Here is an 18,106-nt window from a genome sequence, read left to right on the forward strand (position 1 = left end):
ATACTTTTGGACAGACTAACATTTTGTCAGAGTCCGCAAATTCCAAATCCGCATAAAAATGAGTCTAGGCTAGCACCTAAGAGACGCAGAATTGGGAGGAAAAGGTGTGGATTTAGTATTTGCTGGAGTTTGTAAAAGCTCGGATTAGTCCTTGACTTTCAGTCCCCCTTCCTGCCCTGCCCCCCGCCCCCTCTACCCCCCTCCCCCCACCACCACAAGCAACCCATCATCGGGACTGGGAAACTAGGGGTTAAAGTTGGCCCGGGAGCATCCCAGGGACGCCCGGGCGCAGGGCTTTGGCCCGAGCCTCAGTCTCTCCTCTCTCCTCATTGGCCCGTGCTCTCAGGGTTTCTCCAGTTCCCTCCTCGCCATTGGTCGGGGGCCGGCTTTTTTTCCCCTCGGTCTTTCTCTTCCTCCCCCCTCCCTCTCCCTCGCCCCTCGGACCAGAACTCACCGTCTGCCCCTAGATCCTCGTGAAGGGAAGAATTTAGAAAAAAAAAAAAAGTTTCCCAGAAGTTTGGATCAGAGAAAGGACGGGAAAGCTGAGCGAGGCAGAGGGAGAGGGAGGAGAGAGAAAGAATTAAAAAAAAAAAAAAATGAAGTCCATTCTGCACAGCCTGTGAGCGCCTGCCCGGGTGGGTGGGAAGCAGGTCTCCGGCGCTCATGCAGCGAGCGGGCGGCGCTTCGGGCGCTCGAGCCTAGCGACTGGGGCAGCTGGGGGCGCCTGTCCCAGCCGGCAGCGAGGGCGGGGGAGGGCGCAGGGGGAGGGCGCCGAGGGCCCGCAGAGCCGCAGCCGCAGCCTCGGCCTCCGCGCCGCCGCCTCTCCCGGGCCCGGCCCGGCGGGCGCTTGCAGCGTGCAGGCGCGAGCCGCTGAGGGGGTAGCGGGGACCGACCGGGACGGGGCGCGGGCGGCTAAGATGAGTGAAAGGAGAAGATCTGCAGTCGCCCTGAGCTCGCGAGCACATGCCTTCTCCGTTGAAGCCTTGATCGGCTCCAATAAAAAGCGGAAACTGCGAGATTGGGAGGAGAAGGGGCTGGATCTGTCCATGGAGGCGCTGAGCCCCTCGGACCCGCTTGGCGACAACGAGGACGCGGCCGCACACGGCCTGGAGCCCCACCCTGGTGAGTGAGTCGTACCGGACCGCCCGAGGAGGGCAGAGACCGGACCGCGAGCCGCCAGCCGCGGGCGGAGCAGGGAGGAGGGAGGCCCGGGCCACTGGCACCCTGTTTCGCGCTAATGCGGGTCTCTTTTTCTTGCGCAAAACGCTTTGAGCTTCCCGCAACTCAGGGACCGTTCCGGGGGCACTGTCCGAGTTTTGCATTTTCGTAGCCAATCTCAAGCAAGGAGACCTGTTAACTCGCATCCCCTTTTCTTCCCGGAGCACAGTGTTCAGGGTGCCAGCAACTGGAGGGGTTAAGAGAGGGGAGGGTCGAAGGCAACAAGAGGGAGCTGAGGGGAGCTGGGACTCGCTTCTCAGAGCTCCCCTCGGACCCGCGCCCGGTTCTCTGCCCCGACAACCCAATCTCAGAAAATGCCGGGTTTGTCTAACTTCGACCTGGCTCCCCCCGCCGACTTTTCTGAGACGCAGGTTGTGTGGTTCCCCTACTCCTGGCTACGAGGGAGCATGATTATACACCCTCTTGGCGTTTATGGTGACGAATGTTAGACCCTTTATTCTGCACCCTGGGTCACTGCCCAGGCTCACATATACGCAGCCGTGTGTGTGTGTCATGCGATTAGTTTGTATCTCAAATCTATGCGCGTTCTAAGTATGTTATGTGCACCGAACTCATAAAACACAGGGCGGATGCCGAAGTCTGAATAGTAACAGAACTCTGCAGGGCGGGGGAGACGACAACTTAACGTTTTGTATTAAGTGCCAAGATTTCAACTGTGCAAAACAGCCGGGAGGAACAGCTGTTGTCGGAAGAATCTTGTGCGCGCACACACACAACGCTCGCAGCTTGGTTTGGCGACTTCTTTTTGGCGAAAACTTTCCAGCCGGGATTTCTAAAACCATGCTAGGGGCACTCCTGACAACCAGCCCGGGCTGGGGAGTGGACCCAGACCCGCTAGCTGACAAGCCAGGGGGAGGGGCCAGGGTCCCGCATAGCGGTGCGACAGCCGCGAGTCCCGGAGCTTGGGGACCGATCTCGGATCCCGGCCGGAAAGCGGGCCGACCCGAGGAGGGACAGCTGTCGCTTACATTTTCGCTGTAGGCAGTGACAGTTCAATTTCCATGCTCCTAAGGCTAATAATAACGCGATTAGCGGGTGACCAGAGACCGAGTTTTATGAATTCTCCGTGTTCTTGTGGCTGGTTACGGTATTTGGGTTTAGTGCTGGGGAATTATTTTTATTAGTCGTTGAAAAGAAAATTGAAAGGAGATTTATTTCATCCGTTCAAGTCTTTCCCTGCATTTGGATGCGGGTGTCCGTCCACGTAGCCCCTGCGTGGACAATCTAAAAAAGGAACGCGTGGCAAATATGTATTTCCCTTCTTCGGCCAGACCCTATTTCCTTACTGCATTGATCTGTCGTCAAAAATCTCACTAGGCCCTTCACATAGTCAGCGGAGTTTCTTCTAGGCCTTAGGGCAAATCGCGATTTGGGAGCTTCGTTCATTTTATTTTCCCTAAGGCGGAGAAGGCAGAAGTTACTTAGTTGCGCGCGAGGACGCTGTGCCGGCGAACCTAGGTCTTCTCTTGGCACGCTCCAGGTTGCCAGGAGCCCTTCTGGGGCTGAACGTTCAAAATGGACAACACGCAGGGTTATAATCAGGGACTCAGCTCACAGCTTTCTTTTTCTTCCCCGTTCTTCCCAGCGGGAAGTGAGGAGAGAAAAGTGAGAGCTTCCGGTGGAGGAGACTACGACCCTGGAGCAGGAACGCCGCGAAATGATCTCCAGAATTCTCTCCCTCACTCCCGCGGAGTCGGGATGTGAATGGAGGACCTGCTACCAAACTTTATGCGAGAGAGTTCAGTTCCCATTCTCTTTATCCCCCCCCCTTAAAGATAAAGATGGGCATTTGGATTAGAGAGAAAACGAAATATGTTCATGGAACAAGGGCCCGGGAGGAGGAAGGAGCCAAAAACCTAAGCACTCGCGGGCTTTCTGCGGAGCGGGACTGTAGGCCGGTCCTGGCCGCGGCGTGGGTCGAGAGATCTCGGAGTTGGAGCCCAGAAAGCGACCAAGGCTTTGTTAGGATAAAAGATTTTTAAGAAAAAGGGTGGTGCGGTAGAGGCTCGGCAGTCCCAGGAACCGAAGAGGCGGAGCCACGGAGCCTTCCCGGAGGGCGCCTTGCGTCCGGCCCAGGCGGTGGCAGAAGGCGCAGCCAGGGCTTGGGTCTCCTGCAGGCCTTTCGTTTTCATCTGTTCGAGGAGACGCCCCTAACAGACACATACGGGCAGACATGTAAAGGTGTATGGGGGGTGGGGGCAGGGCGCTCAGACGACCCCACCGTGCCCTGCTGGGCCACACGGTTCTGTTAGCAGATTTCTCCCGGCTAGGGCCGAGAGGGGCCCGGAACCGCTGCGGGACACGACCGCCCTAGGCCCGTGACAAGCCAGGCACAGGAAAACACGCCGCCAGACTTAGACCCCCACGCGCACGTAAGCACAAAACTCTCTTAGGGCCACTGTGTTTATGGGTTATCACCCCTCTCAGACTCGTACGTGATTTTATGCCCTCACTGCCCGGAGCCTCAGACAGCCCAAGGGCCAGATTTTAATTTGATGTTTAACTTTTATTCGAAGACGCGCTCTTTTGCTTCTTCACAACTCATTTTGTTTCCGCGTCCGGCCGGGGCTGGCTTTTTGGTAGGCCCCAACGCCCTGAGCCTGGGCCTGCGAGTTGCAGGCCCTCACGCGTCAGAGGGCGCACGGCATGTGGATCAAAATTTTCCATAGAGCCCGGTGGCCGCAAACAAACCCCGAGACTCGTGGGTTTTGGAAATAGGCCTGTGCAGTGCCTCTGACGAGCACAGCAGCGCCTCGCCTACGCTCGCCGGCTTCTGGAGAAGCCGCCAGGACGCTGCCGCCGAGGACTGACGAGGGTCTTAGGCTCCGTCTCCAAAGAGCCAGGCCCCCTCCTCTCTCCAAGCAGGAACGGGGTGGGGGGGAAGTGTCGAGCCAGGATCGCCCTGAACAGCTGCTCTGGCTGTGGCCTTGAAAATGTATTTCAGGCACGCGGCGGCGCCATCTGCGCTCGGACCCCAGCTCCTGCTCCAACCGGCTTCCCCAACTCTGGGTTAGGCCTTTCCCGCCGAAATCCCCAGCCGAGCGGGGCCGAGGCCGGGGCTCCAGCTGAGCGAAATAATTCAAACCGTATGCGCAGGGATTTCCCTCTCCAGAAGCCCGCGGGCCCGAGCTCTGCAGCCGCGCCGTTCGGGAGGCCTGGAGAGGTGGCGGCGCACGCGGGTGGGCCCCCGCAAGGAGGCAGGCCCGAGAACGCGCGGGCACACTGGCACTTGGGGCACACACGTGCACACGCGCCAGAGTCCTGATACCCTCGCGTGCACTGGCCCACGCAAACCCGAGTGAAATTGGGCGGGAGAAGGTCGCGCAGAGACCTCGTCGGCCCCAGGCCACTTTCATCTCTCGAGTAGCCGAGCTCGATTCGTCACGCGAATTAATTTGCCAGTCAACGCGTTTTCTCCGAATAAAACACCGAGATTTCAATCCTAACCCAAATGACCCTAATTTACTCAATGTATCCCCAACCCCAATCGGCAGACACGGGGGACGTCCAGACGGAGGAAGGGACTTCTCGCTGACGTCTGCGTCAGCGAGGAGAAAGTGGTGCGTCGGAGGACAGTCGGGGCGAAGTCGTCTGCGCCAGGGCGAGCGCCAGACGGGGCACGGCGCTGCAGCTGGGACCGCGGGGCCGCTGTTTGCGGCGCACGGGGCCGAGTCTGGCTGGGGTCGAGCATGGAAGTGAGGAACCCTCGTCTCAAAGTGGCGCGGGTCGGTGCGTGCACCCGGTACCGCTGCGGGCCTCGAGGGCGCCCGCCGACTGGGAGGCCGGTTGGACGTGCCTTGCAAGGCTCTTCTCCGCCGGGGCAGAACAGCCTTCCGCGGAGGCAGCCCTTCGGTAAGTGACCCTGCGTGAAGGGGGCGGGCGGGAGAGGGGAGGCGAGGTTCGAATTTGTCAGCGGCTGGCGAGGATGGCTGTTCGCTTGGGGCTGACCGCCGGCCTCCGTCTTCGCGCCCTGAGTCCCCCACCCCCACCCCCGCGGCGAAGTCGGACGCCCTCTGGGGCGCACGCGGCTTATGGACCCGGCCGGTGGGGAGGGTCGTGGAGAGACACTCGGCGTAAAACTCCTGCCGCCCTGGAGCAGCGGCACAACAGAAGCCCGGAGGGAGAGGAAAGCAGTCCTAACCCATTCCATCCCACAGAAATGACCACAGCAAACTACTTTCTTCAAAAGAAAGACAGGGAATGGGGGGAACCCTGATGCCCAGAAGATGGGCTACGGTTTGCGCTTCTGAAGTCCTTTCCCCCCTTGCAACAGAGCCCGTGAGATGCGGGTGAAAGGCCTGGGGGTGACAGCGGGCGGGCAGGGAGCAGCATCTCCTTTCACTGCCACTCAGGGCAAGGCGGCCCCTCGTCGGGCTCCTCGGCGGGTCCTTGCAGCTCCGAGCCCCTTGCCAGGAGCACACAGGCCTTATCCGCCTGGAAGCTTCCCGAGACTCTCGTGTGTAGCCAAGAGCCACAGAAATTCTGAATTTGGAGCTCCCCTGCCCTACCCAGTGCAATTTCTTGTTGAACACTGCATATGGGTTTAGAGACGACGACTTTGGAGTTCTTGATTTTATATGTAAAATCCCCAGGAAAAAAAAAGTTCACAGGATGACGTTTCATGCAGAGGATAAGGGGGGGGGGAGGGGGGAGGGAGAATTAAACCCCTTCCAGCAGAGTTGGGTCTAAAATTATATTGACACAGACCTGCGGCCGTTTTCCCTGATACTCCCTTTTCCATAAACAAGTCAAATGGCATCATAAATATCTTTTACTTATTAAAGCAAAACTAATTTACATTCTCTTTAATTAGTTCACAGGGCAGTTGGGAACCAAAACTAAAAATATTGGGTATTGGTAGTTTGTGTTCCCTCATTTATCTGCATAATTTCCTTTGTGTCTAAGTGGACAAGAGTTTCACTGAAGCAAGTCCCTCCTCATTAATCTTCATACTGGGCCACAAGGAGAGACAAATACTTTTGGCTGGGAGGACTGAAACATAATGTTCATCCAAGCCTCTCTTAAGGGTGTTACTAGTATTAAATAGCGAAATATTTCTGCTTGGTTACAATCGTTTCCTGTATAGCCAAAAAAAGAATATTAATAACAAATGGGGGGCTTTTGTGAGACCGTGATCATGGACTTTAGTAGAACATTATTTCTCACACCCGGGAGAAATATGATTACTTCTTAAATCTGAGTTCTTTCTCTGGATGGCTGTAAGGGGGGGTGGTGGTGGTGGAAGTAAGGCTAAACTGCAAATTCCACAGGGATAAAAGAGCAGATTGGCATTTCACTTTCCTTTCTGGAAATACAGAAACCCAGCAGATGATTTTTCTGGAGGTATAGTTGGTTATTGCTTTCTCAATCCCAAAAGACACAAAGTAGTTCAGCAGGAGAGAATATTTAAGCAGCTTTCTTCATCTGAGGTTTATGTTTTGACCTTTTGGGATACTTTTTCCACAAAAGGGAAAAGTAGGGAACTGGTGGAATGTGGAGTCTTTTTCCCTTCTCTCTCAACTATGAGGTTTATTTTTGTTTAGCTTTTTCTGTTTTCTAGTGAGCCTGTAATTTTATATGTGTGTGACTGAGATACTCAGGGATCTGCACAGGGAACAGCAATTAGCAAATTTATAAATCAGGATCTGTTTACACTTCTTTGGGGAAAGCTAGTCATTAGTTAATTATTAGTAAATTTAAGTGAAGTCCTTGCTCTAAGTGTCAGGGGTGGAAAATGAGACTGGGTGGGGAGGACCCGCTGTGAAATGGGCAGAGGTGAAGAATTTAAGCAACTGGTGATGACCAATCAGCGTTTATTCAGCACATTAATGGTTTTACTTTGAGGCAGAGCATTTTGCTGACTACAAACTGGTGATGAGTTTTTGATACTAGAAGTGAAAATAAGCCCTGCAGCCACTACTTTTCATTCTGTACTTTGGACATCAGCCCCAGTGTCTAGCTTTGGCTTTTATATGTAAGTGTATAAATAAGAGCATGCACTCAAGTATATGTATTTATATCCAAATTTATGCATGTGAACACTATAATTCAGAGGGGAGTCCAGATAATTTATCAGAGAGAAAACAACTGCTATTTTTTTGTGGAGCCAGTTTACCAAATTGGGAACACCTAAAATTTGGTCACTTGAGTATTATCTGACCATCCTAGAGAATCCCTGGTTGAAACTTCTAGGTCCTGGGTATTTTCATTTAACTCTCAAATTAATGGATGCCTTTGACCAAAGCCTAAGAGAAAACACCAAAAACATGAGATTATACAGATGCAATTTAAAAGAACGGGGAATGGAAATTTTTCTAACTAAATTTGGCACTTGATTTTGTGGATAATGTAATCTCTATTTTGGGTGGGCAGAATACTGTTTTTTTTTTTTTAAATTCTGTCGAGTAATTTCAAGTTTTTCCATGCATACAGTAAATGAAATAATTAAGAGAATTAAGTATAATAACAATGGTAAATAGAGACAAGGAGAGAAACTTTGTGATTTCTGGAAATTAATGTCAGAACATAAGAAGTATAGTATATGTAAAAGTCATTTTCCTATTCTTCCTTTTATATGTTCCTGAAGCCCAAATAAGTTATTTCCAAAAATGTTGTCACATATATTAGAAGGTTAAAAAAAAAAACCAATCCTCCTCCCCACCTAATTGTCAATTACCCAAGAAATATCCTAACACGGACTTCTTTAGAAAGCCAGCACCATTTCCAGTGTTACACTGGAAATAACTACAGCGTTCCCTTTGCAGGAAATCACTGGAGTTATTATTATACACCTAGCCTGGAGTTCTGGAGTTTGAGCGCCCGGTCCTCAACTGGGTGAACCCATAATCTCCCTCCCCCACCAGCTGCCTTTTCTTTCCGCAGCCGGGCAAGTCTTTTTAAAGCCCCAGACGCGGCCGGGCCCAGAGTGCAGCTCCCCCCTCGCTTTCCCCTCTGCCCCCCTCCCCTTCCCCTCACCCCGACATCCTGTTCCGCTCCCCAACCTTCTACACACGCGCTGAAACGTCCATTTTTCCCCTCTAAAAAATGATGCCGATGACGTTTCACCGCGGAAGGACCTAGTGTCCCTCTTCCCCGTGGATCCGTTCCTGGGGAAACAGGCCTGTCGGGGTGACCTTCACAAGGCGAGGGCCGCGGCCGCGGTTCCCTCCACTGCGCCCTGGCCGGGGCCTCTGACCGCCCTGCCCTGTGATCGCCGCCCCTGTCCCAGTCTGGACGACGTAGGGCCTCTGGGGGCGACCGGGATGCCCCCCAAGTCAGCACCAAACAAGCAAAAAACAGTCACACACGCGCACGCAAAACGGACCCGAGGATCCCGCACCCTGGGCCCCGATGGGAGTTGGAGGTTTTGCTTTCATCAGGCTGCACAGATTTCCTGCAGGAATCAGACTGACTTCAAACATTCGCAATTAGAAACCAAGAATCCCTCTGCTTGAGGAACTTTTCCTAACCGATTCCAAATGGGTAATTCAAGGGTCAGTAAATATCGAAGCCAGTCTGTTAGAAAAAAGGAAAGTTACCCAGTGCGTTCAAGATGCGGAGGCCCCCCGGTGCTTAAACTGGGTCAGTAACCGCAGGGATGCCCTCACCCCGAAACCGGGCATCGCCCACTGGGACAAAGGGTGAGCGAGCCAGTGCCCTTCACGCTGTTCTTGGGGATTAAAAACAATGAAGTAATTCTTTTATTTACAGATAAGTTTTAGGAACGGAAACCACCCCGCTTTACAAAGTAGATTAAGAAGTGATTACTAGTTTTGTGGTCAGTTTCTGTAAGAAGCCGGCGGGAGAGGCTCAGCTTTAAGTGAGCGGAGAGGGTAGTCAGAGGCTCCAGGGCGCAGAATTGTCAGCCTAGGGCTTAGGTGATTTGGGTGGTTCAGGGATTCCTTCTTACTCCCGAGAAATAGAGGTAATAACTGATCTTCACAGCCATAAGTGCCTGTGCTGGTGGTACTGCTTCCCCTGGCTTCAACAAACCTTCCTTAATTCAGAAGACAAATAATATAATTTTAAGCCCTGTAGAGGCTAGGGTCTACCTATCTCTGCGCTATTTAGAAACACAGAGTTTATTTGGGAAATTAACGGTATGTGCAAGCCTGCAGAGAAATACTGAATTTTAAAACGTTTCAGAAAACTTAATTGATTATGCAGATATCTGAGTCTTCCCTACACTGCAAAACTTTCAACTAGACCTTCCTATTCCAGATAATATCTATATATTATAGGAGGAAGAGGGCTGAATTAGCCTACATTAGGAGACCTAGGTTCTAATGCTGGCTTTGCCAGTAAGGTTGGAACCAGGAATATTTGATTTAAAGGCAGAAACATTAATGTTTTAAAGAATGTTTCAAAGTTGTTTTTAGCCATGGATGAGACCTCCGTTCCTGGTATGTGAAACAATGGAGACAATCGTGTCTTGAGATGACACTTGAGTCCCTTTTAGCATTAAGATTCTGTGATCCTGTTAACTTAAAAAATATATATATTAATATTTTCTCCTAGTGTGCTTTGGCCATAACTTGACCTAACCATTACTTTGTTGGAATGAAGTTTTACTGTGGTTGGAAAGTAACAGTAATAGCAGCACAAGGACCAAAAAAAAAAAAAAAAAATCACGATTTTTAGAATCATAATGCAGTTTCATAAAATTCTAGAAAAAGTCTTCAACTTTATATCCCATGTTCAGAAGTCTTGGATCAATGATTTTTGGTCCTTTGTGTTCAGTGTAACTTATTCTTGTGTGAACATACAGGGCCTTCCTACCAAAAGGGATCTAAGGCACTGCTGAATTTAAAACATGTAAGTTATTCTTACTTAGAATATTTCTGTGTTTTTCCTAGAAATTGGAAAAATTCTGTTGATTTGAAAATGATTGAGAAGAGCAACTTCTTCACTAATGAATTAAATTGGTGGGACCCCCCCCCCCCCCCCAAAATATCAGTTGCCCCTTCTACTGAGCCTGATGGAAAGCACTAGTAACTATTTTCCATGTCTAGTCTGCTAAGCCGAGATCTTGATCTGGCAGAGATGTGAGAATGCTAAAAGGATGACTTAGTAACAGGCAAAACGCTTGTCAACAAGATACATCAGAAGACAGCTTAGCATTCAAGACCTCTATTCATAGCTGCTGAACTTGAGGGCAGGGTCAGATGCAAAACTGGACCCAGCACACACCTAGAAGGGTTTCTCATGTTTCTATCTTGTGAGACTTTATTTCATTACAGACATCTGTAACTGGTCTTCAAACTCAGGTAGTGGCTTCCCACCATCATTTGATGCCCCATTTTGCAGAGCCTCAGCCTCTGTGCAGACTTTTGTCATCATGGAGTGTGCAGATTTATTGGTTTTCCTCTCTGTCACCACTATCCCGTAAGCTACTGTAAGGCAAGGGAACTTTATTGCCTTTTTATTTACAGAGCTCAGCACAAGTAACTGGCATACTGCAAGCCCTGAGTAGATAATAATGAAGATAACAGAACGAGAATATGATAACAGATAGAAACATTTATTGACCGTTGACTAGGCTGTGTGCTAAGTGATCATATATCTAAACATATATATTCCAAGTTACTCTAATGAAATAGTTACTATTTTTATCACTCCTGTTCGGAGCAATGAATGTATGCAGTATAGTGGTTAAAAACTCAGGTCCTTGGGTTCAGGCTGCTTGTGGGTAACACTTGTTAGTTGGGTGACTTTAGTCAAGTTATTTAAGCTCTTTCAACCCCAGTTTCTGCATCTGTGGAATCAGAATAATAAAATGTTCCTCAACTGGTTGTAGTTGTGAGGACTAAGTGAAATAATACAAGAAAGGATTTCGCACAGTGTCTGTTATTGCAGTTAGTTCGGCTCATGGTAATCAGCTGTCCCAGTGACAAGTCGGAACAAGGAGTTGTTGCAAATTGCCATCTATAGCAGCCACCGCCCCTCTCTCCAAGTCTTTTGCTTTAAATGGAATGTTTAGGATTTAACTTGGGATCCTCACTCTGCTTATGGCCTGTGGTCAGGTTCAGCGTACGGCATCTGGGTGTGTGTGGTAACCAAAGCAGATCACACTCTGAAAGCTGTTGCTATCAGGGTTCCATGGAGCCAAAATGGCAGCACCTGAGCGAGCGTTTGCAGGTGGGAGGAAGAAAGGGAGGGCATCCAAGGGTGGGATTCCGTAGGCTGGCCCGTGGTAGAAAGAGGAGTTGGCAGAGGACAGCGCTGGGGAGCCTCAGCTTCACTACTTCCCCAAGAACTCCACACTGGCAGAGGACAGAGGCCTTTCTGGGTGCAGGGAAATGAAACAGCACAAGCATGTTTCCCTTTGGCTAGTTTTCTGATATTTGTGCTTGGAGCTCCGAACTCCCACAAAGGTCAGGCTTTATCATGCAGAAATACAGGAAGATTCATTTTCACAAGGCCTGGTGTTTGTGAAGCCTGTATCCTGATGGACACACAGGATTCTGGGCAAATTGAGCCACTTGTATTAAACTGCCGAGGCTGCAGTAAAGAATTGGTAGGTGTTCTTTGGTTGACTTAAAAGAAAAGAGTGAAAATGACTAAATAGAAGGAAAGTCTAAAAATAAGAGGAATATCAGGGAGGAGGAGGCTGGGAAGTCTTTTTTTAGAAAAACAGCCAAAGCCCCAGCCAATATGTTAGAACCCACATCTGGCTGTTCCGGTTCGCAGTCTTCTTCCTTCTGGAAAAGAGAAACCTGGATTTGATCATTTACTTTTCTTTAAAAAAAAATTCCTATATCCCAGACTTTGTTCATATGGTTTCCTGGCAGCAGAGGGAGAAGGTGGCTTCCCCAGGGAAGAGGAACAGAAAGGATTTCCTTCCCAAAGCCAACCTTGAACAGAGCCCAGGACCCTACATCAGAGATGCTCAGTTCCCAATCACAGTTACCTATTGTCCAGAGGAAGAGAGAGCTGCCCTGCCCCAGCTGGAATTCAGTTGTCAGTCTTCAAAACAGACTCTCTTTCCCACATTGATCTCTAAAACGGTTATTTCTATATACTGTTCCCACTCTTACAAGCATCATCTTATCTCAGAATGTCCAGCATTAGCTCTCATGGATTGAGGGCATGCTTTAGGCCAGGTACAATGATGATGGTTTTATTTACATTCTCTTACTGTATCCATTCAGAGGGAGGTAATTGTTTCCCAACTTTGCAGATGAGGAAACTGAGATGCAAATATATTAAATGACTTGCCCATGGTGACAAGGCTCCAGTCCCTTCTGGCTCCAGTGTCAATGTCCTTAGTCACTATATTGCCTCCTCCTGTAGATGACTCTTCTGTGCTCTAGGGACTCTTCTGCACTTGCCATGCTACGTGGTGTCCCCAAAAGAAATTGTGAAAACATAGGTGATAGAGAGCTTGTTTAGTCTGAGTCTCTGCTTCCCATCCTTTTCATTAGTTCCTCTAAAAGGAGCATCAGGCTAGCTTCCCAGACTGCCTTCCCCATACCTGTTAGTAAAAGCCTCTGTGAGACAGTGACATGGGGTTGAGTTTTTAAAGCCAAGGTCTTCAGAACAGGGCATGCGCAGACATCTCAACATGATTTGCTCTTTTTTTGCTTTAATGCATAGAAATTTCAGTGTCTGAAGTGAGGTACATAATGAATTTGATCTAAAACCTCCCATCCTAAATCCCTTCTCACAGTGAAATTCAGGGAAAATTCCAGCAGTTCTGTTTTACCCATTCACAACAGGATGGTTGGAATCTTATTGGTAATTGATTCAAAATGGAATAGCTAAGAAACATATCAGTTGCAGTGATGGGTAGTTCTTGCATTTCTAAGTACTGCTGATTTTTTCAAACTCAGTGATCACAGCTGAAATCCCTTTGCCATGGACTAAATTTACAAAGGAAGAGATTCTGATTTCCACAGTGGCTTCTTTTTAATGCCTGAGGATTAGGAAACCGCCTTGAGGACCCATGGAGTATATACCCCCTCTCAGAGTAACGGCCTTAACTTTAACCTCTGAATGACTGCTTTGATTCATTTATTGAGGAAAAGCTCTATCTAGAGCAGCCTTGTTTGGTGTAGGAGCAGTTATTTGTGGAAATCTTTCATCCTAATAATCAGACGCTAGCTCCTTTACTCTTCCAGCATGCTGTAAGTGGACTCAATCCCAGCAGCAAATTTCAGAGAACTTAACAATTTGTGTTCTGATAGTTTTTTGGTCCACCTGGTCAGTCTTTCTATCACTTCTCCTCCCACTCCAAGTGACCTCTGCCCTCGGATTCCCACGTGTGGACTTTCGCATTCATGTGTTTCTTGACTGCTTAATTGTACAATCTGACAGATTCCTGATGGTCGTACCCAGGGATAGAAAAGTGGCTTTTAGGAGGGAGAAAGAAAAGATATAAAGTCCATCTTTGCTTTCTCCTGTTGCTACCCCCATTTCGTGCAGGTGACTGATTGATGGAATTTGATCGCTGTTGCAGCACAGAAGCGTGTGGGTCTCTGGCCCATTTCCTTTCCCAAGGAATCCGTGTGGAGCCAGAACACGGAAATATAGAGTGTGGCAGAGGATGAGATGAAATGCTGCAGTCTTTGGTGATTTACTGAATCTCCTCAGTAAGATCTGTGCAATTAGAAATGCAGATCCAGCAAGGTGTGGAAGCAGCCAGGCCTTGGCCATTTCATTTGTCCTCCAGCATGCAGAGCACTAGTTGCATTGCCAGCATTAATCTTGGGAACGTTAGACCCCATCTGGTACAACTGTGCATTACTAAGATTAGACTGTGACATCACAGAGATTTAAGGCGTCTCTGTGATATTCTGACTGGGTGGTACTGCAGGAGGCACCTCCTGCAGACTCAGGCCAATTTGACTGCTGTGTGAGTGAGCAAATAATAAACCAAGTGCTGGCGAGGGTGTGTGTGTGCATGTGTTTGTGTGTGTGTGTGTGTGTGTGTGTGTGTGTGTGTGTGTGTGTGTGTAGGGGAGAATTGAGGGGGCTGAGGGGTGTTATGGAGAACTGGGTGTAACGGTTCCCCAGGCTGCGTGGGTGAATTGGTTCCGGATGTTAACATTTTTTCCTTGGGGCTTGACTACATTCTTCTTTTTCTTTGCCTGTCTGTTTTCCTGCCCAAATTGTTAGGCCTCCACAGCTGTGTAGCTCATTGCTGGTGAGAGCTGAGAATGACAGCTCTGCACGTATTGCAAGGGCAATTTTTTGACATATGTACAGATACAGATTTGAGAGGCTTTCACCCATCATCTTTTTTCCTGATTTTTGAGAGTTTTGTTGTCCATCATGTTGTCGGCTGAGTACCAACCCTGTATTGCATTGGATAGCCTCTGTTGGAAAACGAATATGAAATATTACAGGAAGCAGATGGTCCTTCACATCCTAGAAGCAGAAGGAGTTGGCTGGTGTGGAAAACTAAGACAGTAGATGGAGACCGAGGAAGCATCATTGCACAGTGGACAAGAGCATGTGCTTCAGTTGCCTATATGTAAAATCAGAATAATAATATCTCCCCTTGAGCAGGGCTGTTGTAATAATTGAGATTGAAAATGTAATTTGCTTGGCACAGTGCCTGGCACATAGAGTGCTCAATATTATAATCCATTTTACTTTGCTTTTAATTATACTTTTTGGTTACTTAACACAATGCAGGAACCCTTCAGTGTTCTTATGCAAAAACATTTGCTAAGTATTGGGCACAGGATCACCCCAAACTACCCTTCTTGCTTTATCTCCACTGCCACCCTCTTCAGAGCACGTAATCTTGCCACACAGGTCAAACTTTTCTATTCCTCCACTCTGTTGGTCATGCTCCTCCTTCTTTCTGGGGCACTTTTCCTCCTTATCTTACCCTAATATACCTTCTAAATAAAATTTATCCTTTGTTCAAGACCTATCTTAAGCACCCAATATTAATCCAAGATGGAATAATTTTATATGGATGTTAACTGACATGATGGACAGATTCAAACATGTGATGACTTCAGAAAGTACATATGTCTGTTGTATCACACACACGAGTTAACAGGCATTACCATAATGGGAGAAAGATCTTAGATGCCACCAATTTTATTTTCACTTGGAGCCTGCTTTGGGAACTCCTCTTTTAGGGACCTTTACCTGGTTTCCTCTCAAAATGGTGCCAGTGTGCTTTTGTGACTTTAGGATCCCAGTCAGGTAATCTGAAACTTTCAAAGTTATCACAAGATCTTAAAATTTCAGGGGGCCCAAGTTGGCCATTATCATAAAGAAGCACCTCAAGAGGAGGTCTTCACCAAATAATATGACAAGACTGTTTCTGGGCAAGGTACCACCTGGCCTGCCTTTGGATTCATGAAATCCCTGCTGGCTTGACACCACTGTCAGACCAGTAATTTGACCTTAGTCCTTTCTTTACCTGAGAAGATGTATACCTGTTATCTTCTGTTTGCCCGCCTGGATTGGCCTTTACCTTTAGACTCTTGGGCAATTGATGCCTGTACCCAAAGAGACCTCGGCTTTGTCCATCTCTCTTTGTTCAATGGGCATTCATGTCTGTGCGTATGTACACACATATACACACTCACATTGCAATGTGCAGTGCTTCGAATTGATCTTTCTCCCATTTTGGAAATGGTCACAGGAAGAAGGGATAAAGCAGAAGCTTATTTATAATACTTTCTTATGACACATAATACATTTTGCTCTGAATTACAACTTTTTGGAGGGCATATTTTATTTTGTAAGTTCGACTAGACTGGAAAACCCTGGAGAGTACCATGTTTTACTTACCTTTGAAACTTCATTGGCATTCAGTGAACATTTGTTAAACTGAATCGGTGGTTGTCAAACTTTAGTGATGGGTTTTATAACCACTACAGTCACTTTACAGATGATTTGGCTTTGGGATGGTGCTGGAGGCCCCAGTGCGAGGTATGTCAGGGCCCTGCCAGTCCCTTCCAGGTGTGATCTTAAGAGATGTCAGTTGATCTCTCTATATTCCCAAATCTCTGTAATCGGGACAAAACCACTGAATTTTAGGAAGAAGAAAAAGATATTTATTCATTTTTGTAGATATAAGTTGCTGAATGCTATCTGCATGAAGTCCATTTTGAAATGGAGTAATTCTGCTCTATCTTTACCTATTTCTTTTAGGCTGTAGGTCCATAGCAGCCTCTGTTTTCTGCCCAGCAAGGGAGAAAAAGCAATTGAATAAACGACAATATTCAACCCCCCAGAGTTAAACGGTATTGCAAAAAATATCTCTAAATGAAAGACAGATTGCATGCATTTGAGAAATCAGAGTTGGTTTAAATTGAAGCAGAATGAGAGAAATGTTTCAGGTTTTTCCATCTTGTGGGCAGCGGGAATATTTGAGTGAGCTAACAGGAGATCCTAGCCCAGGGCTCAGCCCCGTGGTGGGGGAGAAGGCAGGTTGTTAGGGTAGAAAAGGAGGAAAACCTTCTGAAACACAAAGTAACCTTTCAGCAAGATGGGGGGATGAGGACTGGGAGGCACTTCTGTGAAAATGCGTTTCAGAAAGAGCACAGGGATAAACAAGAATCAACAACAGAGAGACACTAGGAGTGCCAGCTACTTTTTGGTGCCTGGAAAATGACATATAAAATCCTTAGTGTGGTCGTGGGCCTGGCTTAGATTGTCAAGGAGGAAAACAACCTCAATTTGTTATTTCCTTTCATCCCTCACATCTTGTGAATTGCCTTAGTGTTGCCTGTAGTTAGAACTTGCTTCAGAGGAGAGGTTCTCCAAGCTTGCTTTTGTTTAGGTTCTGGGCTCCCGTGCCCTTAGTGCCTGCTGATTGCTGGAGCAGTCAGTGTCATTGGGGCTCTGTTAGGGCTGGTAACATCCAAGCCATTGTTATATTCTGAAGACAGCACCATGGACATAACCTCGGAGAGTCAAAGAGGAGACCTGAGATAAGTTGGTGCCTTGAGCTTCTCTGCCCTTTATGTATGAACAAGTGGGACGACTCTGAGTTTGTCTTTCTCTAGTTGAAGATCCTTGATCCTGAAACATAAGGATATTTTTTCAAGATGGGCTGGCTAATGGGCTCAAGGAGTTGTTGAATGTCCTAGTGTGTTTTGGGAGTCCCCATTCCAACATGTGGATTATTCCTCTTTAGAAAGAAAATGTGACTCAGGAACTCAAATCTAGGAGGGGGCACATGACAACTCACGAAGAACCAGTTGTAGGTCATGAAAGATCTTATTTTCACATCTCAGAGGGACAATGGGACTCTTCAGATGCTAAGCCACATGCCAGGGAGTACATATTTCTCATAAGATGTTTGAAAGTTCATTATTCATTCATTGGCATCCCTAATCCTTCATGAAATTCTAGACTCCCGTTCAGATCTCTCATCCACATCAGTAGTCATGAGGTGATGCCCAGAAGGTCTTGAAACCCCTACAATAATCACAGATCAGGCTGCCTTTTTCCCTGTTTTATGAAGACATGGGACCTCCTGAATGAGAGAGAAGATGGAATGTACTTGAGCTTTAGGATATTGGGAAAGGCCTGTCCTTTGAGCTACACAATTTGTTGAGGATGCTTATGGACTTGGTGCAGATATTGTGGGAAGAGAGGTCCTTTGACTGCTGGGCCAGTTGTCTTTTCACAACTTGCAGGATGGTTTCTCTTTAACCCAGACCTTGTTATCATTTATGCTGAGTGTCATATATATATATATTAATCATGATTTTTGGTCCAGCCTATTTTAGGAGAACCCCCGAACTGGCTGTTTAAATCCCATTCACATTTATACTTTTCAAAAAAGCTTGGAGTTCCTGGTACTTACAATTGAATTTTAGGCGTGATGTCTTTGGAAGCAGGTCTGGGCAACCAGGGGTGCTCTCTCTACCTGGAAGCTCAGAGGCCGTGC

At 48.0% G+C, this 18,106-nt stretch overlaps 1 protein-coding gene across 3 annotated transcripts in view; it reads left to right on the forward strand.

Annotated features, from left to right (window-relative positions):
• Positions 1-888: 888 nt before the first annotated feature.
• Positions 889-18,106, forward strand: part of TBX15 (T-box transcription factor 15) — a 106,483-nt gene continuing 89,265 nt past the window's right edge. The window contains exon 1 of one of the 3 annotated variants that reach the window (XM_077119732.1): positions 889-1,122. In XM_077119732.1, the coding sequence (XP_076975847.1) occupies positions 918-1,122 (205 nt within the window). In that variant the 5' untranslated portion in view covers positions 889-917. Of the gene's footprint in view, positions 1,123-2,170; positions 2,217-4,445; positions 5,092-18,106 lie in introns of those variants that run through there. The other 2 variants (XM_077119736.1, XM_077119733.1) reach the window with 2 other exon arrangements.

This window comes from Tamandua tetradactyla, chromosome 11 (assembly GCF_023851605.1).
Source record: "Tamandua tetradactyla isolate mTamTet1 chromosome 11, mTamTet1.pri, whole genome shotgun sequence".
In the NCBI taxonomy this organism is placed as follows: domain Eukaryota; kingdom Metazoa; phylum Chordata; class Mammalia; order Pilosa; family Myrmecophagidae; genus Tamandua; species Tamandua tetradactyla.